At 42.2% G+C, this 26,585-nt stretch overlaps 2 protein-coding genes across 3 annotated transcripts in view; one reads left to right on the top strand and one right to left on the bottom strand.

Annotated features, from left to right (window-relative positions):
- The window catches only part of LOC309561249 (ras GTPase-activating-like protein IQGAP2), a 506,552-nt gene that overhangs the window by 348,457 nt on the left and 131,510 nt on the right, over window positions 1-26,585 (top strand). For both annotated transcript variants that reach the window (XM_082265047.1, XM_082265046.1), the window contains 2 exons: window positions 14,131-14,221; window positions 17,760-17,927. In XM_082265047.1, coding sequence (XP_082121173.1) covers window positions 14,131-14,221; window positions 17,760-17,927 — 259 coding nt within the window. The remainder of the gene's footprint in view (window positions 1-14,130; window positions 14,222-17,759; window positions 17,928-26,585) is intronic.
- Window positions 351-3,267, bottom strand: F2RL2 (coagulation factor II thrombin receptor like 2). Its single transcript, XM_082265077.1, has 2 exons — window positions 3,097-3,267; window positions 351-1,648 (listed from the first exon to the last, which is right to left on the bottom strand). The coding sequence occupies exons 1-2, from the start codon at window positions 3,149-3,151 to the stop codon at window positions 558-560; spliced, it is 1,146 nt and encodes a 381-aa protein (XP_082121203.1). The 5' UTR covers window positions 3,152-3,267; the 3' UTR covers window positions 351-557.

Raw genomic sequence — 26,585 nt, 5'->3', positions numbered from 1 at the left:
AGGAAGTGAAGGGAATCTCCTGCAGACAAATGGGTAGCAATAAAACGCAGATGAAGCCTTCACCTATTGTGTACCTATTAGGGAAATTTCCCATCATTTATTTTACCAATAACGTCAATAGGATAAGTAGGAAAATTCCTCAGTGTGGTCAAATAAACCCATCCATTCTATCCAAAACTACAAAAAAGGTTGTGGCTAGAGATGCACTTTAGGAAATTTCTGGTTGCCATAAGTTACGGCATTTTGCACATAATCTGCACTTTGCATGGCCTTACTGCAACACTTATTTTACATCAGCCTCAGAGCGAGTGTTTATTTGTGAATCAACTCTTGGACCTTCTTTACTGCCACAACTTTTTAAAGCTGACCATTAACAGATGGTATAGTTCTTATAAAGGGCATTTAATTGTCATTTTTTGTATTCTTTCCATTGTCGGGAAAAAAATGATTTTGCATCATTACATGTTCTGTATGGCGTATTGTACTTTTCAGAAATCTACGAATGAGCAGTAGATGGTGCAGTTACACTAAGAGTCACAGACCAGCTGACTTATTCTTTACGATCCCAAAAGTTTCCTGTGTGTGTCATTAGGCACCTTGTTCATTTCAGAGTAGTTTTTGGATAGTTTTGTTATTTCAGACATAAGGAAATAGAGAAAAGGGTCTAGGCAGCTGTTCAAACTGCTGAAACACAATGCTATGAGATAGCTTCCATAAAGTTCATCCTTGTAACTGTAGTGATAATTGACTTGGTGAAGAATGAGAATGATATTGCTGGGTGTAAAGCATAAGGCGAATATAAGCAGAAGCAGGACGGTTATTTTAAGGTACATGAATCGTTTCTGGTCTTGGGTCCCCAGAGTTCTTATGATGGAGAAATAACAGAAAATTATCACAGTAAAAGGAATGAGATACCCAAACACAGCAAGTGATATAAAATAATAGAATTGAAATTTGTCAGCAGAGATTTCATATATGTCGTTGCACGATAGAAGCTGAAGTTCCTTCAAGTTATATGTCTGCTGCTTTGTAAAAAATGGCGTCATGAACATGAGGACAGTAATCCACACAAAGCAACACAGGAAAACTGCACAAGTCCGCTTAGGTAAACTCCGGTATATGAAGGGGTGGACAATGGCAACATAGCGGCTCACACTAATACACATGAGGAGCAGAACTGAGCAATACATGTTCCCATAGAAGCATATAGTCACAATACGGCACATTGCTTCACCAAATATCCAGTTGTTCCCATTCAGGTGATATGCCACTTTAAAGGGCAGCATGAGGCAGAAAAGTAAATCAGATATGGCCAAGTTGGTGTAAAATATTGCCGTGCACACAGTTCTGGTCTTTGAAAACAGCATCCGTAAGATGAGTGTGTTAGCAGGAATACCAATGAGTATGACTATGATGTATATGGATGGTATCAGCTTTGTACTTGTAGAGCTTCTTAAGTAAGCCAAAGTTGAATTGTTGACAGTTGTCTGCTTCTCTGGCACAGCTTTCTGGTCATTGTATGTTGTTGACTGCTCTTGATTATCAATAATACTGGGAATTGGATCGAAATGTTGGAATTGAGGACTTGCTCGAAAGGTTCTTGGATTTGCAGTGTCCGTCTTATTTTCTGAAACTTCTGAAGAATTGTCTAAAAAAAAACGAATGATAAAAATATTAATGGCAGATTGAAAACAAATGCTTAAAGCGGAACCAAACCCAATCATCTAACAATTTCTCAAAACTTTTACAGTCAAAGCATGCTGTGAATAATAACTGTTACATTTGCTATTGCTCTCAACCAAACTACCAAGCCATCAAATGACTGGTATCATAACTGATCACATGTGCAGCACTATGGCAACTGCAGATCAAACAGAGTCTAAGGTTGCAGTTTCCTTGGCCATAAAGTATAGTAGAGTTTAGCTCCTCTTTAATAGAGGACTTCACTCCTCCCCATCAAACCCTTCCCCCCCCCCCCCCCCCGCCCGATTCTTCCTTACCTATTACGCTGTGTTCTTTTAAAAATATACACTCATCTAACCAGCAGATCCAGTGTCGTCCTGGAGTGATCTGTTGTCTGTGGCCCCCTGCTGCCATCTTGTGCAGGACATGTCATTTTGGCCTATGCTAGAATGGCTGTGGAAAATGAGGCTGCCCCCCCCAAAAAAAAAAAAGTAAAAAAACAAGAAATACCCCCTTCTACCACTGATTCTTTTGCTGTTCAAATGGATACTGTTGTAACATCCACACTTGTATTGGTTAGTTCCTGGGCACCCTTGGTGGCAGTCTTAATTCAGAACAAAATAGTAATCAGATAGGTCAACAGAGCCAACCATATTGGTCATGATTGGTCATCAGGAGGGGTGTATGTTGTGGTATCAGAATTTCTGTAGATGTACAAACATTTTTCTATCTAACCAAAATTTGCGAAGGATAGAATTTGACAGCATTGCTTAGTTTAGACAAAAAATTGTTCCTTTACATAATTATTGTTTAACAGTGTGAACACTTCCACATAGTGCCTACATTTCAGAAAAATTTAGATTTACATATTTTTGTCAGCACAGAAAATATGACTTTAGTTTTAACTAAGACTTCAACTTGAAAGACTTGATTGTTTTATTCTTAGTTCGAATTATTCTTTTTTTTCACTGATACTTGTTCTTGTGTAGTGCAGAACTACTACGATAAAACCAGCTACGGGTTCTAGTCTAGTTCTGATACGCTCTTGACCTCAGGTGAGCCAGGCTTGCCTAACTGAGTATTTTTTCTGGATATGCGGCTCAAGTCCAGTGTTCTGGTTTTCTCTTTCATTTTTAGACTTGCTCAGCTTTTGTCTTTTTTTTTTTTCTTCAATATTTTGTACTCAGTGGCTTGTTCCAACTATGTTATTGTGGTCGAGTGAGCTGTGAGTCCAATAATGTCTGTAATATGCAAAGCCATAAATAAGTAAAAGACTGTAGTCTGGTCTAGTCTAGATCTAGTTTCATGATATCATATAACCTTACACCATTGCACAGCTGCAGATTGCCGAACCCTTTCCTGTGTCTGTAGATATTACACGTAAGTTTTTATGTAGAAGGTCTCTTTACTCACCCATCAGACAGAGCGTAGATTCTAAGAAAAGAATCAGAACTAGCAGGGTCTTCATTTTCAGACTCTGGGTTCAGTTCATGCTATGTGTAGTCATTGTTCTTCTCCTAATAGCAGGCAGTGCTGCATCCTCGATGGCTCCATAACAAATGTGTAGTGACACACAAGGACAGGAGCTCCTGGGCTCAGTAACTTGTTTCCTCCTCCTTCCAGGGAATGACGCAGTGTACATGACTGGACAAGAGGGGGATGAAAGAAGGAAACTTTCCACAAATGCTTCTTAACTCTTCAAAGTGACACAGCTTTTCAAGTGATAAGAATACTATGAGGACTGCATAGTTCCAATCACTGAGGGTAGAATATGGGGCGAAATGTAGGGCATCACTTGAGGTTGGTTGTACACCAATAAGTAGAGTCAGTTTTGATTCAGCTTTAGTTCAGTCTGTGTATGTATGTGGCAAGCACTACACCAGAAGGGCCTATGTTGTCTATGTGGGTTGCATAGGTTTAAAGACAAATTTCTCTTCCAAAGATGAGCTGACAGTTCTCTGCATTTCTCACAAAGACCAGGTCAGTGGGGGAAATGTGACCCTGAGGCTCCATAAGGAAAAGAAGACCTTGTAGTATAAAAATGATCTTTTAGCACCACTAAAGAATCCCCTCAAGGCTCAGGGTACCTATCAGCGGAGAGGGAAGTGAAAGGGACCCCCAATGACTCACCCTACCGGCCAGAGGAGCGCTGAGAATTCGATCCCAGCATCATCTTGGACGCTATCCCTGTTCATATGTCCCGGGCACAGGAAGAGGAAACTAAGGAGGAAGAGGAGGAGCTTCGGCATTCCCACGAGGTTTCAGCTGTCTCCAGCATCTCCCAGACTAAGGGAAAATGGCCCCCGTGACATCATCGGCCTACATAAACATGGCCCCCACTCAGAGACCAACCAGACTAAGGGAAAATGGCCCCTGTGACATCATCTGGCTATACAAACATAGCCGCCAGCCAGAGACCAGTCAGACTAAGGGAAAATGGCCACCATCAGCTACAAACACTGAAGCATGCTGCCAGGATCTTTCCTGCACCCTCTGCAAGGGGACCCCCCTGAAGGTTGAACACATAGGGGAGACTCTGCTGTGCATTCCGCACCGGTCTCTGCACTGGGACCCCCCTGCACTATACCCAGACTGCAAACACCAGGGCATGCACCTAGGGGTCTCCTCCAGACTACCAGGGCGGGACACACACTATCCCAGGACCCTTACAGAGTGGGGAAAGCAGGGAAGACCCCAGGGGGTCTCTGCTGCATTCTCTTCCCTGGGACCTTCACCAAGTTCACGGTCCAGACAGGGGGGAAAAGGAGTGGGGGAAGCCCAGCTCAGTGAAGGATTTAAGGATGGGAGGAGGGAACCTGCAGGCAGGTCCAACTGTCCTTGGAGGTTACCCGCGTCCACCTCAAAAAAAAACCACCAGAGGGAGAGAGAAGACTGTATTACTCTTCCATGGTGCAGGTAACACTCCAGACAGAACTTGCCACCGAAATAGGGGAACTGTCGGCAAAGGGACTGCTGCAACTGAGACCCAAGCCTGGCAGTTGATTGTAGATCTCCCGAGAGAAAAAACAAAAAAGATGTAAGGAAGGAGAGAATTACTAGAACCAAAGATCCCAGCGGGAAGCCTAGGTCCTTACTCCTGACTAGACAGATTAAAACTGGTTACCTAGAGCAGAGAGGGGGGTTATATACCAAGCTGAGGACAGCCCATGTACATAGCCAGGTGTTTTTTGTTCTGCCGAGTCCTACTCCTGGTGGAGGCAATATAACCTAGTAGTTATGATTTATGGAGTGCTGTGTCCATCGAACTCAGAGAAATGGATTTTACGATAAGTACAAAAGTCAATTTTTTTTTTTTTTTAACATGATTGGTTAATTTAGGAGAATATTCACACATTTTATTAAAACGAAATTTCCCAACTCCTTTAGTAAATCTGCTTTTGTGTAGCAGGGTGAGACGTCCCGTTTTTCCCTTACTTCCTGTCCCTATAATACCTTGTCTCACCCTGCTACACAAAAGCAGATTTACTAAAGGAGAGATTTTTTTTTTAGGCTCCTTTCACACGGCCGCTCCGTGTGAAAGGTCCGCTGCGGGACTTTTTTTTTTTTTCTTCCACGGAGCGGATGACATTTCTGTCATCCGCTCCGTGTGCCCGCATATCATCCCATCCGTTTGCGGATGATATGCGGACATAATGTATGTCTATGGCACTGCGGATGTCAGCGGATAACACCGCTGACATCCGATTTTCCTTCCTTTCCGTGTTTTACACGGAAGAAAAAATGGGTTCTGTTCCATTTGTAAAAACGGAACAGAACTGAATGGAGGAAAATCGGGTGTCAGCGGATGGTATTCCGCTGACACCCGCAGTGCCATTCACTTACATTATGTCCGCAAATCATCCGCAAACGGATTGGATGATTTGCGGACACACGGAGCGGCCGTGTGAAAGGAGCCTTAGTAAATTGTGTGAATATTCTCCTAAATTAACCAATCATGTTAAAAAAAAATGTTTTTTTAAAATTCTACAAATATTCCCTGTTATATTTTAAAAATGTAAGAAAAAACACTGACAGGAAAAAAAAACAAAAAAACATATTTCTAATGAACAGATGTACTATAATAACCACCTTTCGAGTGTAATACATCCTTGATGTACTGTTGTATTTTGTTCGCAAAGGGAGGAATTCCCTTAATTTTCTATCCCACATGCTGAAGGCGATTCACTACAGGAGTTGCTAATCTTCGCACACTAATTAGTGTGACTATTCACTTCAATTATTTGATCATGTTAAAAGCAAATTTCGGTTTGCTTGTTATCTGCACACCACTGGATATTCAAAGTGAATAGGAATTTGCTTTTACTTTTTAATGACATTGTAAATTTAGTTTTTCTAAGGATTCAGATTGTAACCAAGAACAATGATTTTATCTCACATCTCGGCCATTGTAATCTGTTATGGAAATTTTCTTAAGCTGTCCATTCACGGCCATACATGTTCCTGATAAACTGGCTAAAATTTGCACCATGGGTGGCCCTGTTGGTTGCCTCCCTCCCAGTGTTCTAAATTTTTGTCGGACCCATGAAAATTCCGTACCTCGTCACTTCCTGCTGATGCGAGCCCCGCTGCGCATGCGCACAAGACATTTTCAAGGTCCGAGAAAATTCTAAGACTTAGCGAACAGAGGAGGAGGGGCTGAGTTGGGACACACACACCGCCATGGGTAAATTGCTGTTACGGGCGAACCAAAGGTGCTGGAGACCCCAAAAATTGTATCACAGGTAGCCAAGACGCTCCCTTACAGCTGATAAAAATTTGGGGTCTTGGGGATGAAAGGGCGCGGAGCAGTGACCCCAAGGCCCGGTTCTCGGGGTCACTACTCCGCGCCCTTTCATCCCCGAGACCCCAAATTTCGGGGATGAAACCTAAACCTGCGATACAATTTTGGGGTCTCCAGCACCTTTGGTTCGCCTGTGACAGCAATTTTCCCATAGCGATGTGTGCGTCCCACCTCAGCCCCTCCTCCTCTCAATCAGCTGTTCGCTAAGTCTTAGAATTTCATCGGACCTTGAAAATGTCTTGTGCGCATGTGCACCGGGGCCCGCACCAGCCGGAAGTGACGAGGTCCGAAAATTTTCATGAGTCCGACAAAATTTTAGAACACCGGCATCCCACGTTTGAAACATCAGTAGGCAGAAAAATTGTTGGACGAACATTGGTAGTATCTACATTGGGATTTTCATAGCTAACAGGGCCTGCTATAGGAATACAGTAGCCAAAGTGTGAGATTCATCCATCTGCGTTGCGTACCATGAATGGAGGAATATGTCAGATTTTTTGCGTTCAGCCTACAGGCTGCACTTATAAAATCTAAATATGAATGGCCAGCTTTAACGGAGTCACAAATCACAAGTATACTTTACTTGGAGAGTACTGTACTTTTCTTTGACTATACTGAAATCCTGGAGTTTCCAGAACCAAAAAAGAACACTTCTGTTATCACATAGCTGCAGACAATTGAAGGATGTGATGACCTGTTCAGGCTTGCCAGATAAATTAGCTTATTGCACGCAAAATGACAGTAATAAAGACCACCACACACTTTTCCTTTCGTTTCCAAACAAGCAATGTAAATGTCTACATAGCATTTCGAGCAGAAAGTGCTTCATTTTTCAATTTTGTGCATTTTTATTTTTTTTTAATGGGGAAACAAAAAAAATTACAAAAAATGAAGGAAAAAAAAATCTTTAAATATTAAAAGTAAAAAAAAGAAAATCAACCTAAAAATTTGAAAGGGGAGGAGGAAGTTAAATATGGCTGATTAGGGGTAATTTAAGGTTAATTTTTGTTATTTTGTAAAGTTCCTTTAACTGATAATGTGCAGATTAAAAGTCACGCATATTAATAATAGAAATGCAATGTGGGTGTGTCTTCAAGCTGGACCTCCTACATTTTAACAGCAAACATATTAGAGCTAAGGTCCTCAAGTGGTAACAGTATTGTAGACTAGGGTTGCACAGATACCAAAATCAGTGCCGATACTAAGCATTTGCGTGAGTGTCGGTACTCATGCAACTGCACAGATACATTCAGGCTCGGTTCATTCAGCTGTCAGTGAGATTCCCGCACTGACAGCTGAAATGTAAAAAAAAATTAAATAAAAAAAAATGGTAATTATTGATTAAGGAGTGGGACTGCCGTGTCCTTAACAACTGATGACTCATTGAGCGGTCAGTGGGTTCCCCTGTTGACATCTGAAGTGTTAAAGAAGTCTGACAATTTGGTGTGTCAAACAATCTTTATCAACAACATTGCCCAGCTGCTGAAACATTAAGATAAAAAGAAACATTCTTTCTTTTTTGTTTCTCATCTACGGATCAAAGGAATGAACTTTGATCTGCAGATGAAGTCAGTTTAAAGCAACCTGTCAAGTAAAATGTTCCTTTGTTTAACCCCTTATTAAGCCTTAATTTACTCCTAATCAGCCTTATTTAACTACTTATTCTCCTCCATTTAATTATTATTTTCCTGCTGATTTGTTTTTTTGTTCACTTCTATTTTTTATAAACTATTAATAATTAAAACTTTTTTTTGTTTGCTAATATTTTTACACCATTAACATATATTTACATGTTTCACAAAAAAAGTGCAAAATGTAAAAAAAAAAAAAAAAAATGTATTTAATTTGTAAATAACTTTTCAATGCTTTTAATCATTGCTTACAGCTGAAGTGTAAACCAAAAAGTCGCAGTACTTGCCTACTAAATATTCATTTATTCGACTCAATGTTAGGACCTGGAAAAGGCACAAAATCATCCACCAATGTACCGTTTCTCCAATCTCATGTTTCCACGACCACTTTCGTTGTTGAAGAGCTGTTATGATAGAAATACAGGGAGCTACTATTACTATCCCCCCATCTGAAAACCCCAGTTACCTGGCTGTTATGCTTAAAGTGGTGGTAAACTTGGAAAACATTTTCAGGCCCCCAGGTGTTGAATTCTTTAATGGAAAGAATATTTTGTGTGTGGCAAATCTCAATCTATACATCTAGAATTATTAGTTTTCCATCAGACCGGGGGTCTTTTTGCATTATTTGAATCACAATGAGCAGTGCAGTAGTGACCTCAATACATTTCACTGCAAATCTCATGAGACTAGCAGTCAGAGGCAGCATTGCTTTAAAGTGTATGTGAAACCAACACTTTTTAAATGTGTAACAATTTTTTTTTCTTGGCGACTATTGCCTCCAGTACAGAAAGTAATAGGTATTCCAAAATGGTTGAGGAGTTTGAGTCATTAACAGGAGTAGAGGGGAAATCTTCCAATAAGTAAACCAGTTCTGGTGACAATGGTCTTATTTCCAGAAGTGTCTTTGGAGCAGAAAGTGAAATATCTGGGACATGGGAAGAAAAGAAAATATTCCCTTCTCTATCCTAAACAAAGTTTTGGCTTTCCTGACACTTCTCGCACTGTAGGCATATAGCAATAAGGCTGCAGACAAAGGCAGTATACTGCTATTTCTCAGAAGGAACATGACAAAGGGTATATTTTCCAGGGCACTAGATGTTTCCTTTAAAGCAAAATAACTTTTTGAATTCAGGTTCACTTTAACAGCTTCTGTTTTAATGACTGGCTGAGATATCAGGTATATGTATTGAGATACAAAGTATACATTACATCATACATCTTCCATTCTCAGCAGTGAGAATGAACAGATCCATGCATGTACATGCACTGTGACTTGTATATGATGAAATCCAGGCATTGTTTCCTGAAGCTGCAGTAGCATTCCCCTCGCTATGAGTTCCTCTGTATGACTGATCAGTGAGCTCATTCACGGACCGTTGAGATTTACCAATTTACAGATTAGCTTTGTTAATTACTTGCAATGCAAAAAGCAGCATGACAACTTTTTAATTTTCCTTAAATCACATATACTCGCACTATCAAATTTTACACTGGAAATGTTTAACCTCAAAAGCCCTAAAGGCAAGGCTGAGTTACAGTACTGGCAAATTGGAAGCGGGTAAATATTGAATTGCACAATGGTGGCTCATTCCGATGTCCTTAATATATAGGTCAAAGTTTACCTGGTGCTTTCTTTAAAGTGGTTGTAAACCTCATATGCATCAGTTCTCAAATACATGCACCATTTTATAGTTTGTTCTGTAAGAATCCAAAGCTCTGTATTTTTACCTCTGTATTTTTTATCTTTAACCAGTTCTGGACCGGAAGGATTTACCCCCTTAATGACCAGGCCATTTTTTGCTATTCAGCACTGTGTTACTTTAACGTACAATTGTGCGGTCGTGCGACACTGTTCCTAAATAAAGTTGATGTTTCCCCCCCCCCCCCCCACAAATAGAGCTTTCTTTTGGTGGTATTTGATCACCTGTGCGATTTTTATTTTTTTCGCTATAAACAAAATGAGAGCGACAATTCTGAAGAAAAAAAAATTTCACTTTCTGCTATATAACATTCCCAAAAAAAATGTAAAAATCTATTTTTTTCATCCTTGTATGCCAATTTGTATTCTGCTACATTTTTGGTAAAAAAAAATTCACAATAAGCATATTTTGATTGGTTTGCACAAAAGTTATCGCGTCTACAAACTACGGGAAAGATTTATGTCTTTTTTTTTTTTTTTTACTAGTAATGGCAAAAATTCTGCAATTTTTAGTGGGACTGCGACATTGCGGCAGACGGCTCGGACCCCTAACTGACATTTTTTACACTTTTGGGGGGGCCAGTGACATTACTACAGTAATCGGTGCTAAAAGAATGCACTGTTACTGTAATAATGACACTGGCAGGGAAGGGGTTAACCTAGGGGTGATTAAAGGGTTAGTTGTGTTAGGGGGAGTTTTCTAACTGTGGGGGGGGGTAGGGACTTGTGAAATGATCACAGAGACCTGTGTTCCTATATAGGAGGATCACAGGCGCTCTGTGATCATTTCAGAGAGAATGTTCTGCTGTGTTTACAACAGCTGACCGGTGTGATCTCTCAGTGGGGAGTGATTACGGGTGCCCGGGGGCAATCGGTGCCACCGTTTCCATGGATCAGCATCCCGCTGCCTAGTGAGCCTAGTTTGTACTTACCGTAAAGTCCATTTCTCTGAGTTCGACGGACCCAGCACCCACCCCTCTATGGAGTTCTGATACTTCTAATAGTGATGCTATTAAACTGATTACCTAGAGCAGAGAGGGGGGTTATTTACCAGCTGAGGATGGCCCATGGGCGTAGCCAGGTGTGTTTTGTTCTGCCTAATCCTACTCCTGGAGGAGGAAGTATAACCAATCAGTCGATGAACTCAGAGATATGGATTTTACGGTAAGCCCAAAAATCCCATTTTCTTTTAGACTTCAGATAATAGCTTTTTGCAGTGTCTTTCTGTGTGATGTGTGACCGTAAATCACAAATACGGCACAATATTTTGTCTCTGCATGTTTCTGGGTAACTTTGGTATGCCGCTGTTTCCGGATAATAAGTGCTTTTTCCATGCTCTGGAAAGCCTCCAGCAACACTTTACTGCCTGCCAGCAAAAAAATACCCAATTCTCTGGTTCTCCATTCATTCCACTATTAAAAAGCTTTGAAACAAAAAGGATGTTTCTTCACACTATGTAAAGACATAAACCATAATAAAATTTGACATTGTGGAGGATAACATTTTAATAACTGCCTAGTCTTTTTTTCTAAAAATGTACACGCATGCACACACTATAAACCGCGTAATACAAAATTGTCAAGTGTGCATAATAAAAGTAGATTCTACTATTTATTGTACAGAGGTTGTAATAATGCTCCATAGGCTATTTACCTATTAGCTCGCCGGATGGCGAGCTGGGGAGGGGGGGGGGTTCATCAGGAGTGCAGCTACACATTATGGGGTCCTTGAGATCGATCTTCTAACTTCATCTTGTTCAATTAAGCTTTGACAGTAAAACCTGGAAGCTGATTGGTTTCTGTGCAGACCTACGCAAGATTTTGCACGCTCCAGTTTTAGTAACTCCTTCCCTATGATATTTTATTAAGATGCATCTTTGCACATGATAGCATGCTGCATTGGGGTGCCATTAAGAAATCATGGCACTGCCGCACACCTGCAAAAGGGATGCACTTTTTTGTGCGTTGTAGGAAATCATTTTTTTTTAATTGGAGTGCACTAGAACTCATGGTACTTTGTTATCCATTTTGGGGCATGATAGCAAGAAAACATTGGGTGATATAAATATTAATGGCGGTGCCATGTGCCTACAAAAGGGATGCATGTCTTTTGTGCGTGCGTTCCGGCATTGGACAAATGTGAAGTTCACCTTACATGAAGGAGGGGCTAACTCAAGGAAATGAATCTGAACAGCCCTCAGCAATGTCAGTACACTACTAGGGACCAGCGCTTTGAGTAAAAATTGTCAGTTTAGACCAGCATTGCAGGGAAATAATTCCAAAATATACGCAATAGTTCCATGCAGTACTGAATAATAATGTCCCTTATAAATACTGTATGTGCACAAGTATCATAAACTGCAATAAAGAAAAAAAAATGTGACACAAACGAAGCAAAATTAATGAACAAATGTCACATTTTTTGTTTCTTTATTGCAGTTTTTAATACTTGTGCACATATTTAAAAGAATTCAGTACGGCATGGCACTATTGCATACATTAGTTGCTTGAGTGTGAGCAGCAGTACCTTAATTTAACTTAAGCTATATATATATATATATATATATATATATATATATATATATATATATATATATATATATATATAATTTTTTTTTTTTTTGGGAGAACCTATTGTCAGACAATAATTGTGCTCTGAATAGTTTTAAATGGCACTTTAGGGCATACACACAGGTACTGGTAGCGGCTTTGGTAGGTATATCTTATTTAGTGCAGGGAAATAACTTTTACCTTACTAGTAGCAATAATACGGCCTCATGTACATTGGACATTTTTCAGCTGCTCCTAGGGGAGTCTTAGCCTATATGTCCATGCACACATAGGCTTTTAGAGGACTTTAGTGGCAGAGGCGTTTAAACGCAGGAAAAAAACCTACTGCCAGTGTGTCCAGATGCAGCAGAATTTTGGCAGAAAAAACGGTTGACGCTACAAAACGCATCTAAACGTGCGTTAACATTAAGTGTGTCTAGCACTTGAGTGTTTAAGTGGCCAGAATAAATTTATTCTGGGCAATGCAATTAATGCCCAAGCGCTTGACGCCTGTAAATGCGCCTAAAAGCGTTCAATACTTTTACAAGCATCAGACTGTTTTTCTGCCAAAATGCTGCTGCCAGGAGGAAAAGCTTCTAGGAGAGTTTGCAAAACGCCCTGTGTGCACGAGGCCTAAGTTTTAGGATAATTCATCTGATTATACAACTGTTAGTTCTCCTGCACACAATTACTCTAATACCCTAATAAGAAATATTTTACAGAATTATTTACAGAACTACAAACTCCAGCAGTGTTTTTAGGCTTCAACTGGGGAGACACCTGAATTTTCTTTTTAACAGGCACAGGAAGACTGCATTAGGCTGGGCTGTAGTAGGCCAAAAGAAATCTACACTGCTGACACTGCTAAACAAATGAATCTAACTACAGATATAAAACAAAGGGAGTCTATAACTAGTGCTATAACTAGTGATGATCCTGATGACTTCTAGACTGCAGACTGTGCCTTAATGACCTCTGTAATAGATCCTCCTCCCACCCCCATGGCTACAGTTTGCCACTATGTGATGTAAACCCTTGGAAGTCTTGTTGGTTTGAGTGCAGGGTGACACGTAATTCATGTCTACCCTGATTTGCTTCTGGCAGTACACACCACATTGGATAAAACAAATGCATTTGGTGTAAGCACTGAAAACATTAGTCAGCTGTGATCAGTCTACCCTGCTCAGGGGCTGGCTTGCATGTAACAGAGCATAGTTGTCCCAGATCAATATGCAGATAAGGAACTCTGTCTCTTCTCCAGCGTTCCTGATTGCATGCTTGTTCTATAATTTTTAGGAGATCAGCAAGGGCAGTCTCCATATTTTTCCCATGACAAGTGTACAGGTTACAATCACACCCAAACAAACCCTACAACAGCATCTTACTGTGGCAGGTGGAATCTTCAGATGACTTCTACATTCTGTATAATGTAATATGATGTAAATTGTCCCAGTGGAAGAGAGAGAGAGACCCTGTTATTGTGGGCATGACAGGTGGATGAATCCAGTATCTCATTTGCTTAAAAACCCAATTCCCACCTTAAGTGAGAGCTTGACATGATTTTAACTTTTACTCCCAAGTAAATGGAGTTGGAATTTATTTTTTTGTAAGTGGTCAAACAACTACCAGAGAGAAGCATATGAGTGTTTTGAACGCTCTCCCCCTACTATTAGCAACTAAATATAGGTTTACTGTGGTCTGATCCATTATTTACTGTCATAGTATCATTCTTGTGTATCAAAATTTGTGCTCTTTCCTATTTTTCAGGATTCCAAGGATGAATCAGCCGCTCTATGGGTAGATGAAATACAGAAAGGAGTCATTGATGCCAATCAGGACACGCAAGAAGCATTTAGAGGTATGTAAAATCAATGCTGATGAATTCTGAGTATACTGTTTTAGCATCATAATGATTTGGAGCTGCTGTGATACGTTTTGTCCAGTACAGCATCACCCCTCTTCCCACAATGCCCATCTGTCTCTACTTCACGTTTGAATATATAAGGATGTAATTGCAATATCCTTTTAAATCTATGCATCTTTTTAATGTGTATGAAAAGCCAAAACCTTTTAGGGGAGAGATTAGAACCCCAATCGGATTATTATTATTACGGTGTATGTCTTTTTAGGGGATATTCACACTTTTTTTTTCTGGTGACCATTTTCACTGGGACTAAAAGGAAAAATCCAGAATTTTGAGTTGCCACCAGAAGAGGAATAGTGGAGAAATCTTCAAATAGCAACACTTGTCCCAAAGACAGTTGTCAAAGTGTGGGGAGTTCCTCATTTCAGGGAGAATTCTTCTTACTTGTTGTGTCTACAGGATGGGAGGTAAAGAGAAATCTCCCCAATGTTATACAGATGGCACAAAAATCTAGCAGAGGTTTTAACATTGACATACTACTTGATAATTGTGTACATACTTTGTGTATGTGTATATATATATATATATATATATGTGTGTGTGTATATAATATACACACACACACCAGAATCTGTCTTGTGTCATGCGTCTCGAAGACCTCATATACACAACTGTGTTTATGCGGGCAAACACAGTCCTTGTACAGGCATACACTTAAAGAGGAAGTAAACTTCCATCTTTAAGTTTTACCTATAGGTAAATAAGGCTTACCTATAGGTAGTGTAAATATCTCCTTAACATGCACCGTTTAGGAGATATCTGCTGTCCTATGCATCACCGGCGCATGCGATTTGAAGTAACGGCCACTCATGCCGTTTCTTCAGAGCAGTGTCCTGTGACTGGCTGCTCCTGCGCATGTGCGGGAGTGATGTCATCGCGGTTTTCGGCCAGTCACAGAGACGGAGCTGCAAACTAGGAGGAAATTCCGGGTATAGATGGACGCCCTCTCCAGTGATGACATTGACATTGCATCGCTGGAACGCTTCCTTTTCAGGTAGGTTTCACATAATTTGCTAGTATGCAATGCATAGTAGCACATTATGCCTTTGCCCTGCAGGTAAGGCAAAAACAGAAATGCAGTGGTTTACAACCACTTTAAAGCATTTCTATACGTTTATAGTTAAAATAATAAGCATCCTATACTTAATTGCTCTGTGCAATGGTATTGCACGGAGCTGTCCCAAACCTCCTCTTCTGTGGCACTGTCAGCTTCTTTTCTTTTGTGTCTTCCCCCATAGTAAACTGGGGTCAGGGCTTACTCCAAAGTTGGGCTGTGGCATCTATAGAGACATGCATAGCGTGGCCTGGACCTGCACCCTACTCCTTCCTCGCAGGATTTGATTGACAGCAGCATGTGCCAATGTCTCCTGCTGCTGCCTCAGTCCCTGTCAGAGAGGGGTAGAAGGGAGAGAAGAGATGCAGCCGTGAAAAGAGCACTGGGTCTATTGAGGACTCTTGGAAGTGTTAGGGGGGAGCAGCAAGTTGTAAAACATATTTTTCTACCTTTAAAAGAGAAGTATGGGATTTTTTTTAAGAATTCTACTTACCTAGATGGATGCAGCATCAATCTGGTTATGATTAGGCAAAGTTAATTCCAACCTTTGCTGTTGCTCGTCTGTATAGTTTTGTTTTGACACAATTATACATTTGGATCGTATGGAATAAAAAATATTTTATCCTCTTTGGGCTGGAGTGCGGTCAGCATTTCTTTGTTAATTTGGATGCCTGCCCAGACTTCAGACTGGACCTGCACCCAGTCATTAGAGGGAGGATTATCTTCACCTGGAGAGGCGCACCTCTCCTCTTCTCCTCAGACTTGGCATCTGTCCCGCCGCCAGCTCTAAGGCTGTGAACTGCTGATTGCTGGGTGCTCCCTGAGCAGAGAGCTGGCGACTGTCAGTCAGTGCTCACTGGAGCCTTAGGCTGTGGAGGAGTGGCTAGTTCAGGCTCTCAGCAGGTCACAGAGAGGCTGAGCCAGGTGCCAGTCCAGGCATGTGGGTGGATCCCAACCAAATGGTTGCTATGTTTCATCAGCTGACAGTGAGCTTCAGCCCGCTGTCTGCTGAAAATGGGTCAAGGGTGCAGAACGAACTGCACTCCTGGTATTCACAGGAGAAGTACAGCCACACGAGCTTTGGCTGTACTTGTCCTTTAATGTAGAAAATGCCTATTCCACTCGCACTAGAAGCAAATGAGCAATGCTAACAGACAGCCAGGTTCTGTTGTAGTGCTCATCTGTTGACAGGGATTATTGACCCCCATCAGGGGTACTTCTGCTTCTTAATTGTCAGCAGGTTCATTCAGACAAAAGCGCATTCCCAAAAGTGCGACCACACGCAACATAAAGAATCATATTCTTTTCAATGGTGCCCATTCACACCTGTGTCATTTCTCATGCGAAAAGGTGCATGGGCTTTTTTGTAGGCAGAATTGTGTCTATATAAACACACTGACTACTTTAAGAGCACCTGAAAATGCGCAAAACAAGGGTTTGTGTTTTTGCACCTAAAATTTGGTCTAGCAGATACAAGGAAGGTGGCAACATGTGATGTCACAGATGCTGCTGCTTTCTATTGGCCAGAATAAAAAAAATGTCTGAAGCTTGAAATCATGTTTAAAAAAACACTTGCAATACAGATAAGAAGTGTGGGGGAAAAGCTTCAGAATTGTCTGAATATGTACGTGTAAATGGAAGCTAGTTTGCCTAAACTTTAAATTAACTGGAGTGTTACAAGTGACTCCAGCAATGAAGAATGAACGGTTATAAAATTGTATTATATTAGCAAAGCAATGCTTGCTTTCTTATCACATAAAACCTCAACGTAAATAAATATGCAGAAGTTTATAGATAGGCTCCATACACACTACCGCGACTTGTCAGGCGACTTGTCAGCCTGACAAGTCGCGGTCCCTCACGGTCCATGCAGTGCTACAGGACCCGTTCTAATAGGAGCGACACAAGTTGCTCCGACTTAGAAAAAGGGTCCTGTACTACTACAGGGCGACCTCGGAGCGACTTGCATAGTCATTCATTATATGAAGTCCGTGCAAGTCGTGCCGAAGTCGCGGTGCACGGGACTTCACAGGTCGCTCCCGAAGTCGTGCCACTGCAGTGTGAATGCGGTCTAATAAGTCAGTAAAATGTTTGCTTTGATTTCCTAAAATGTTTGGAATAACAATAGGTGGGATCTAATGGTAAATATCAATTGTGTGTACACAGTGCGCTTATTCAGATCTGTATATAGATTATTGTACGTGGATCACTGCTAGTTTAAGTGGAGCTTTAGTCATTCACATAGCAGCACACAAGTTTTTTCACAATAAATGTAAAAAGGATCAGGGTTGTTTTTCAGGATCAGATTAATCCTTTTATTAAATTAGATATAGTATTCTGTTAATTTTGACTATATTGGCAGTATATGATAACTTACAGACTTGTATAACAATATGTATTTGTGTCTTACATGTTTAGTGGCGGCTGGTGTGGCAGAAATTAACCTGGCTCTGGAGAAAGATGAAGCACCACATACTCTTCAAGCACTGCAGTCGTCTAAGGCAGTATTAAAGGGGATCATTCCAGAGTGTGCAGAGGCCTACCATAAAGACCTTTCAGAGTCGAAAAAAAATAAGACCAGCGAAGGTAACCACAACAAATAGTTCACATAAAATATCAAAATATGTATTTTTACATTCATTTTTACATTCATGCTGAATGACTACAGCAAGGATATCAAATATAAGCCACATAAAAGTGGACTATATTCCAGATTCCACCTTACTTGATCAGAAAAGGCTTTACGTTTGCTCACGGACACACCTTTCATTTTCAGTGAAAACACTGTCGGTAGATTAGTCCATATACTTTGCTTTAGGATTTTAGAATAATATTAGTTCTGCTGTGATTGGGTTTTCCTAAATATGAAGGAATAGCTATAGGATTGCAGAAGGGATTTATTTGCCAGTGGAAATCACAAAAAAAAAATATTCAGTTAGACATTATACTAACATCTTCCATCATTCTTACTTTCACTGTTCTGGCATTGCAGTTGTGCATTTATCAAATATATCAAAGGGCATGTGTCAATGGGCTTTTGTTCGTGTCAGTCAGTTTGCATTCCCATACAAATCATTTAAAATATGCAAGTCCCTCTTGATTCAGATAAACTGCAAGTTAAATGCTCCTGTCAATGAAGTCTGAATGATCTCAGGAACTATCTAAACTGATGGTAAACTGATGCCATTGACACAAACATAAACCCCTTGACACAGGCCCCTTAATATGACATATGCCCCTTAATATGACATATGCGTGCAATAGTCACTGCAGTTTTGCCTGCACTGCCCCCTGCATTCTGTAGTCTACAGACCAGGTCAAACATCTGCCGCTCTCCTACTGCACTGCAAGTCTACATGGAGACTCTTGTAATAGATGTTTATTTGGCCATTAATCAGCTACATCATCATGGAGCACTGAAGGGTGAGACCAGAGAAAAGTATTTTAAGGCATTTCCAAGGGAAAAAATCATATTAAAAATATGCAATACTATGGTACAGGTCTACATTATAAAAACTATTTATTTTTATGCATCTGGAGTTCAATTTGAATGGTTCTGTATATTTTAAAATGTAAGTTTGCAAACTTTAAGGTACGAGGTTGGTGGGTTGGCACCTAAGCTCAATCCTGTTTTATAGATTCAGAGGAAAATTGAGTATACTTAACAAAGTTTTTAGCTTGTATGTTTTTTAGGTAAAGATACAAACTAGCATACAAAAATGTCTTCCTCTTTCTCATGGCAATTTTTTATTTTGTGTACGCTGCCTGGGGTACAAGCATAGTGAAGTACATACCTCTTGACATGGCAAGGGCTCACCCACCCATGGCTGGTGCAAACATTTTTGTCTACACAGGTATAGGTGCATTTTTGTGCACCCATCCACACCCCCTTCCTTGTCACAGTGCAATCCCCCCCCCCACCCCCATATGGCATACATTTTAAATGTGCTCCATTAAGCTATAGTGGTTTTGGTGCTTAGAGTGTTTAACTTACAGAAAAAAGAAAGACCAAAAACAGGTCTTGCATTCCTCGCTTCCCCTCAATGGCTACAGGTAGCAGGCAGATGAAGCAAACTAAAACTTCCACACTGTGTCTGGTAGGAGTGAGGGTATACTGTTAGGAAATGGAAGACTGGTACATACCTCCCAACGTTAGAGCTTATACATGAGGGACACTCGATGATGGCATCAACCTGCGGTGCGTGTAGTGCCCCACACCATAAAGTGGGTGTGGCCAAATTGTTAACAATGGGAAAGGCTTAAGGGGCATGGTTAAGTAAAACCCAGCCAGCCTTGTATCTACAAAATATCCTTTGATTGCTGTGCCACAAGCAAGAGTCTTACAGACACATATAAACCTCAGAACAATCAATAAAAAAAAAAACTATTACATATGGCTTTGCACACACTGAAAATAGAGAAAGAGCGAACACTTTGTCTAAGCTGACCTTAAAAAAGCTGTGTTGAGTTGAACTAAGCTGTGCTCTGAGCAGACCTGAGAACTGAGTGATCAGCAGTCCTTGATTATTCAGTTTTTTAGTGTAGAGCCAGCAGGGGACAGATGCAGGATCAGCTTGATGCTGCAACCACCTATGTGCGTATAAATGTGGTGTCATTGTAACATTAGGTCTGCAGAACCTGGACAGGAGTAGGGGCAGCATTTACGGAGCGATCCTTTTCCTCTTGCAACAGGTAAAAGCCTGCTTCTCCTCTTCTTCCTCCCGCCCGCATTCAGTTTTTTTTTTTTTTTTGCCGCTTTGACACCCCCCCCCCCCCCGTGTGCTCCGCTGGTAACCACCAAATGCCCCCCCCCCCCTTCCACACCGGTACTAATCACTGACTGTTCATTCATAACTGAAGCATAGTAAACTGTTCAGTTTCATACATTCTGTGCAGCTGCAGAGTTGAAAACTGAGGATTATGTCCCCAAATTTCTTTCTCTTTCTCAACAGTGAGACATTGGGGATATTTTTAGTTCCCTGATATTTCACCAAAGCTCCCCCTACAAGGCTACTAAAAAAAAAAGGTAAAAAAAAAAATAAACTACTGACACCCTCCACTGCCCCTCAAACACTGTCCCCTGCTCTACTGACTGACATTGTCCACTTTTAAGGTAGGCTAAATTTATATTTCTCTAGCGCTCATTGACAGACGTAGTCCTCGGTGATACACCACCTTCGGGTTATGTTGCCTCCACAGGAGCAGGACTAGACAGGAAATTAAAAAGCTCTGGCCACACCCTAGGGGCAGTCCCAGAGGGTATATCCTCTCTCTCTCTGCCTCAGCAAATCAGTTATTTTCTGTCTAGTTAGGAGTAAGGACCTAGATACCTTGCTGGGATCTTAGGTCCTGGCAAGAATTTTTTCTTAAAGGATTTTTTAGACAGCTTTTTTTCTCCAGTGTTCCTGTGAGATCTTCAAGCAAGAAAGCTGAACTGGGCGACGGGCCTACGAGCGCGTGCAGGCCATAGCTCCGCGCTGGGTCGGCCGCGACAAAGTCCCATTAAAGGACTGACCCCGCGAGTTAAACGTCTCGCTGAAACGCCAAAGACCATGAGTCACGGCGTCCATATCGGTCGACAGCCCTCCCGCCCCGGTGGAGAGGGGTACTGTCAGGAGTTGGTGCCCGCCTGGTTCCGGTATGGTGAGTAGTATGTTCCCCCTTTTCCCCTGACGGGTCTTGTGGTGAACGCGGGCCCCTCTCTGTATGGTAAGATAGAGTCCCTCTCTATCCTATAAATGACACAGATCCTCCTACTTTGAGTGTGATTTTATGTGCAAAAAGCCAGGAGGCTTGGTTTGGGAGCTAACAATCTAATTGTATACATGTTAAAAAGATTGTAATCTGTGGCATTCTGGGAATCTTACGGTGATAAGAATAAGCTACCTACCAGTCAGAAGCCACGGACATGTAGACTGCCTTCCTAATCAGATCTCCAGCTAATAGCAGGCCTCCCGAATGGCCATGCGGTCCGCCAGGGCCGGTACCGCCAACCACGCCAAATCCCCATGCAGAGAGAGTGTTGTGTGCCCTGCAGCACACCGCTATTCAGTACAGGCCGCCGCCATTTTTTTTGCTGGATCGCACGAGCCGCCATTTTGGCGTAGCCTCGTGTCTCCAGCATGGGGGCGGCCATGTTTGAGGTGATCCAAACACCTCGTGGAGCTAGGGGAGGCGCCGGAAGGCGTGCAGAGGGGCGGAGCCGCCTCCTTTCTTCCTGGGCAGCCAGCCAAAAGACTTCCTGTTTGTCAAGACAGCGCTGTAACCTGTTGCAGTTAAACTATGAGCATCAAGTGGTGAGCCTGGGGGTCTATCTCTCTCTCTCTCTCGATCGATAGGGATCCCTAGCAGGTAACACTAAGGGGCTTTTTGTGGCGCTGGGGGTCTGAAAAAAAAAAAAAAAGTTTTTTATTTTTGAATTATATTATCCAGGAAGTGACTGGAATTATCATGGACCCTGCCACACATATTCCCCCACCTGTTTCCCTCGAGGGGGCCACGGGACCCGCCGGTGCACAGAGTGTAGAGTCATTTACAGCAATTTTGGTGTCTATGGTGGCTTGGGTGGAGGCGGCCTGTCAGGGACGGGGGTCAAGGAAGCGACCCCCGCCTACCCCTATACTATCTGACACCTCTGACTCAGATTCAGAGATGGTCACTGCAGTTGCAGGTTCCTCTGCAAGGGCTGTTATCCCAGGTAAAGCCCCCTCAGACAGTGAGGAGGACGCTTCTTCTCCTGCTATAATTCAGGAAGAAGCATTGGTGGACGCACTAGTTGTGGCAGTGCAAGAAACCTTAAAACTTGAGGCTTTACCGGCAGAGGCAACTGAAACAGAGATTCCTTTTGGTACTAATAAGCCCATCAAAACGGTGAAGGTTTTTCCTGTACCCAAATGTTTCGGTAATCAGATTAAAGGAGAATGGGAGCATTCTAAACGTACCTTTACTATTTCCAAGCGTATTGCTAGACGCTATCCGTTTGAGGAATCCATCATTAAGAAAAGGACGGTACCACCAGTGGTGGATCCACCTATTTCCAGGCTGAATAAAGCCACGGTTATCCCAGTGGAGGACACTTCGTCCTTTAAGGATCCGGTGGATCGAAAGATGGAAGCAGAGTCCCGCACCATCTTCTCTCTGATAGGGTCAGCTTTTAGACCAGTAATTGTTATTGGTCTAGTTTCCCAGACACTTACGGAATGGGCGAAAATGGTACGCCAAGACCTTAGGGAAAAAGATATTCCCCAGGAGACATCTGATTTGATGGAACAGATTATACAAGGGCTACAGTTTATCTGTGACGCAGCCTTGGACACTACTCCCTTATTAGGGCATGCATCTATGTCAGCGGTGATCCTCAGACGTGTGCTGTGGTTAAAATGCTGGTCAGCTGACCTAGGTTCCAAAAAGACCTTGACAAATCTCCCTTTTCAGGGGAATCGTCTATTTGGGGCCAACCTAGATGAAATCATTAAGGATGCCACTGGGGGCAAGAGCACTTTTTTGCCACAGGCTGCTAAAGCTAAGGGACCTCGCAACAAGCGAGGACCTTTCTTTACCGCCCATAAAGGGCGCCCGGCTGGTACTAGCGGGAAAGGCAAGACTCCTCCAGGAGGGTTCAAGAAGGGCTGGTCAGACAAGCAGAGGACCAACCCAGCCAAACCCGAAGCAAAGGAGTACACAGCCTGAAGGTGCGCCCCCACCCGGTTTCAGGGTGGGGGGACATTTTCACCGGTATTCAGGACATTAGATCGAGCTTCAACCACTACTACCGGTGCGATTCTTCCCTTCCAACATTTAAGTACTACAGGAAGCGGTAGTTACCGTTCCCTGAATAGATCTTTTCCTTTACCTTTTCCTAAGATTAGTCCCTATACCTCACAGGAATCGGATCTGGTTGACCAGATAGGCCAAGTAGCCTCTAGTCGGGTGACTTCGGTCCCTGAGGTGCAACCAGAAAAGATCACCCTTCCTGATAACAATCAGGTATCTGATAAATGTGTGGGAACAGAAAACGACCAGACTTTCTCGGATGGTCGGGGCCAGATACCTCTAGGGACGCCTGGTTCAGATTCTATCAGCGCCAGTGGTCCTAGAAATTCTAGGCTGGCCTCCTCAAGCCGGCCTGGCCGACTTGGACATGCTAGTCGCAGACGTTCCGTGGGAACTTCGTCTCAGGGAGTGTCTGTGGTCTCAAGGACCAATTTACCATCATGCTTTACAGTCGCTGGGTTTAATGGCCTGGCCATTGAGACCCAAGTACTGAAGGACAGAGGTTTGTCTACTTCAGTCATTCCTACCCTTATTAAAGCAAGGAAAGCGACTTCCAGCAAGGTCTATTATCACGCATGGAAGACTTATATTGCGTGGTGCGAATCTTTAGGATTTCCTCCACGTACCTATTCGGTGACTCGAATATTGGCTTTTTTGCAAAAAGGGGTTGAGCAGAAGCTAGCCTTGAGCACCATCAAGGGTCAAGTTTCAGCATTAGCAATCTTCTTTCAGAAACCTTTAGATACCAAGTCCTTGGTGCGGAATTTCATCCAGGGGGTGCAGCACCTGGCTCCTCCAGTCCGCGCGCCCTTACCGCCCTGGGATCTTAATTTGGTTTTGTCGGTTCTACAGAAACCTCCCTTTGAAAACATCAGGGAGATTCCCTTGCTTACTTTATCCCAGAAGGTGGCCTTCTTGGTGGCTATTACTTCTGCTCGCAGGGTGTCAGAACTGGCTGCATTATCATGCCAGTCCCCATACCTAGTGATTCATAGGGATAAGGTAGTACTTCATCCTAAGCCATCTTTTCTTCCTAAGGTGGTTTCAGATTTTCATCTGAATGAAGATATTGTACTACCTTCCATGTGTCCTCAGCCCAAGCATCATCGGGAACATGCGTTGCATTCCTTAGATGTGGTTCGGGCAATCAGGGTATACCTGAAAGCTACGGAATCATTCCGTAAGACGGATTCACTTTTTGTGATCACGGATGGCCCCAGAAAGGGTTTGCCTGCATCTGCCGCGACCATTGCCAAATGGATTAGACAAACGGTGGTACGGGCTTATTCTATTAAGGGTCAGAGTCCTCCGTTCCCTGTTAGGGCGCACTCCACTCGAGCGCTCAGTACTTCCTGGGCCTTTCGCCATCAGGCGTCAGTGGTCCAGGTATGTAAGGCAGCCACCTGGTCGTCGGTACATACCTTTACAAAATTCTATAAAATTGATGTGACGGCATCGGCGGATGCCTCATTTGGCCGCAAGGTTTTGCAGGCCGCAATTTGAGGAGACCGGTGGTCTACCTCGAGGGTTTTTTTCTGTTTGAAAAAAAAAAAAAAAAAAAAAAATTTTTCTCTTTTTTGTTGAGTCTCATCATTAAGGATGAGCATTGTAAACTTCTAGTTGGCACCGGTTGGGCCTTCTAGATTGGGATTTGATTTCATTTTCCCACCCCTCATTTGTGATACTGCTCTGGGACGTCCCGAAGGTGGTGTATCACCGAGGACTACGTCTGTCAATGAGCGCTAGAGAAAAATGGATTTTTGTAAAATCTTACCGTAAAATCCTTTTCTCTTAGCTCATTGACAGACGTAGTCCCCGCCCCTCTGTTTTTTGAGTTGGGTTGGGTTAAAATCTCTAAAGACTGCTTTTTCACATAACTGATTTGCTGAGGCAGAGAGAGAGAGGATATACCCTCTGGGACTGCCCCTAGGGTGTGGCCAGAGCTTTTTAATTTCCTGTCTAGTCCTGCTCCTGTGGAGGCAACATAACCCGAAGGTGGTGTATCACCGAGGACTACGTCTGTCAATGATCTAAGAGAAAAGGATTTTACGGTAAGATTTTACAAAAATCCATTTTTTTACAGTGACATTTGTTTTGTTAGATTTTTCTAAATTTCCTTTACTATTTAGTTATGCCTTGCTAGGTAATTTCTTAAAACAAAAAATGGGGCACCGAATCCCAGTCATTTTTGATCTCTCATGTTGTTCAGGTAGATCTCAACCTCTCAAAAGTTGCCTGCCCCTGTTTTACGCTGTGTCCCTGGGGAAAAGCATTTGTCTAGTCACCCTGCGTATGTAATTTGGTAAACTCAGAGGACCCAGGCCCTCTGAGTTTCTGGGTTTACCTACGCAGGGTGTCAGGCAGAGTTGTATAAAGTACTCGAAACCCATACTTGAGTAAAAGTACAAGTGCTCGATCAAAAAGTGACTTGAGTAGAAGTACTAAAGTATTCAACATTTTTTTTACTTAAGTATTGCAAGTAGTTTTTTTAAAAATTTTGCTACTCAGTACTGAAAGTAAAAGTACCAGTAGTTTTGAAAAAAAAATTGCTACTCAAGTACTGAAAGTAAAAGTACTGTTATGTAGTTATTAAAGAAAGAAGTCAAAAGTTTGAACATCATATTGTTTTTTATTATTTCAAATGCAGCTTTTATTTATACATACAGTAGCATTTATTTTCGTATGCACTGATAATACACGTTTTGAGCTTCATGAAACCTGCCATCTACTGTTCTGGCAGTGGTAATTTTTATAATAGTAACGAGTAACTATGCAGCACAAAAAAAAATATTGAAGTAGAAGTATTGAAATCATCGAAAAAATGTAGTGAAGTAAAAGTGGAAGTAGTAGAAAAGAATTCTACTCTAGGAAAGTACAGATACCGCCTTTCAGTAATTAAGTACAGTAGTGAAGTAGTTCTACTTAGTTACTATACATCTCTGGTGACAGGGCAAGACTTTTCCCCCAGCTGCTTATTCTTTGTGCAGCCCCTCCGCCCAGCCCGATGCAGCTATGCATAACCGTGCATACAAGGTGGGGGCAGATAAGCCTCACTCTTGGCTGCCGAGTGAAAGCTGTGGGCTTGTTTGCAAATTTAGAAGTCAGAGGGTCCGTTCAGCCCAGGCCTGAGTGTTCTCTTACATACAAGCCCAACAGGAGTATCTTGGTGTGCGGTGGAAGCAGTGGGTGATAGTTAGAGGGGCCAGGTCAACTTTTGCATCAGGGTCCACAAGTTCCGGGTTACTCCTTTGTGCTCAGGGATGTGTCTGACCAAGCCTATTCGATTACTGAAAGAACTGTACAGTTTGGGCCAACTCTGTTATCTCACAATTAAACAGACTGCACAACTGTCGTAACCGGACCGTAGGGCTGCGCATCTTCACTTACCTCGCGATTCGATGCGATTACGATTATTAGGGTCGCGATTCGATTCCGCGATGCATCACGATTACTGCCCAATGCCCATGCCCA

This window comes from Pelophylax lessonae, assembly GCF_965119305.1.
Source record: "Pelophylax lessonae genome assembly, chromosome: 1".
In the NCBI taxonomy this organism is placed as follows: Eukaryota; Metazoa; Chordata; class Amphibia; order Anura; family Ranidae; genus Pelophylax; species Pelophylax lessonae.
This window is presented reverse-complemented; position numbering and strand designations above follow the sequence as displayed.

Coding starts and splice junctions, on each gene's coding strand:
- F2RL2 (XM_082265077.1), bottom strand. CDS start 3,151: ATGAAGACCCTGCTAGTTCTGATTCTTTTCTTAGAATCTACGCTCTGT. Junction 1,649..3,096: donor ATCTACGCTCTGTCTGATGG/GTGAGTAAAGAG, acceptor GTTTTTTTTTAG/ACAATTCTTCAGAAGTTTCA.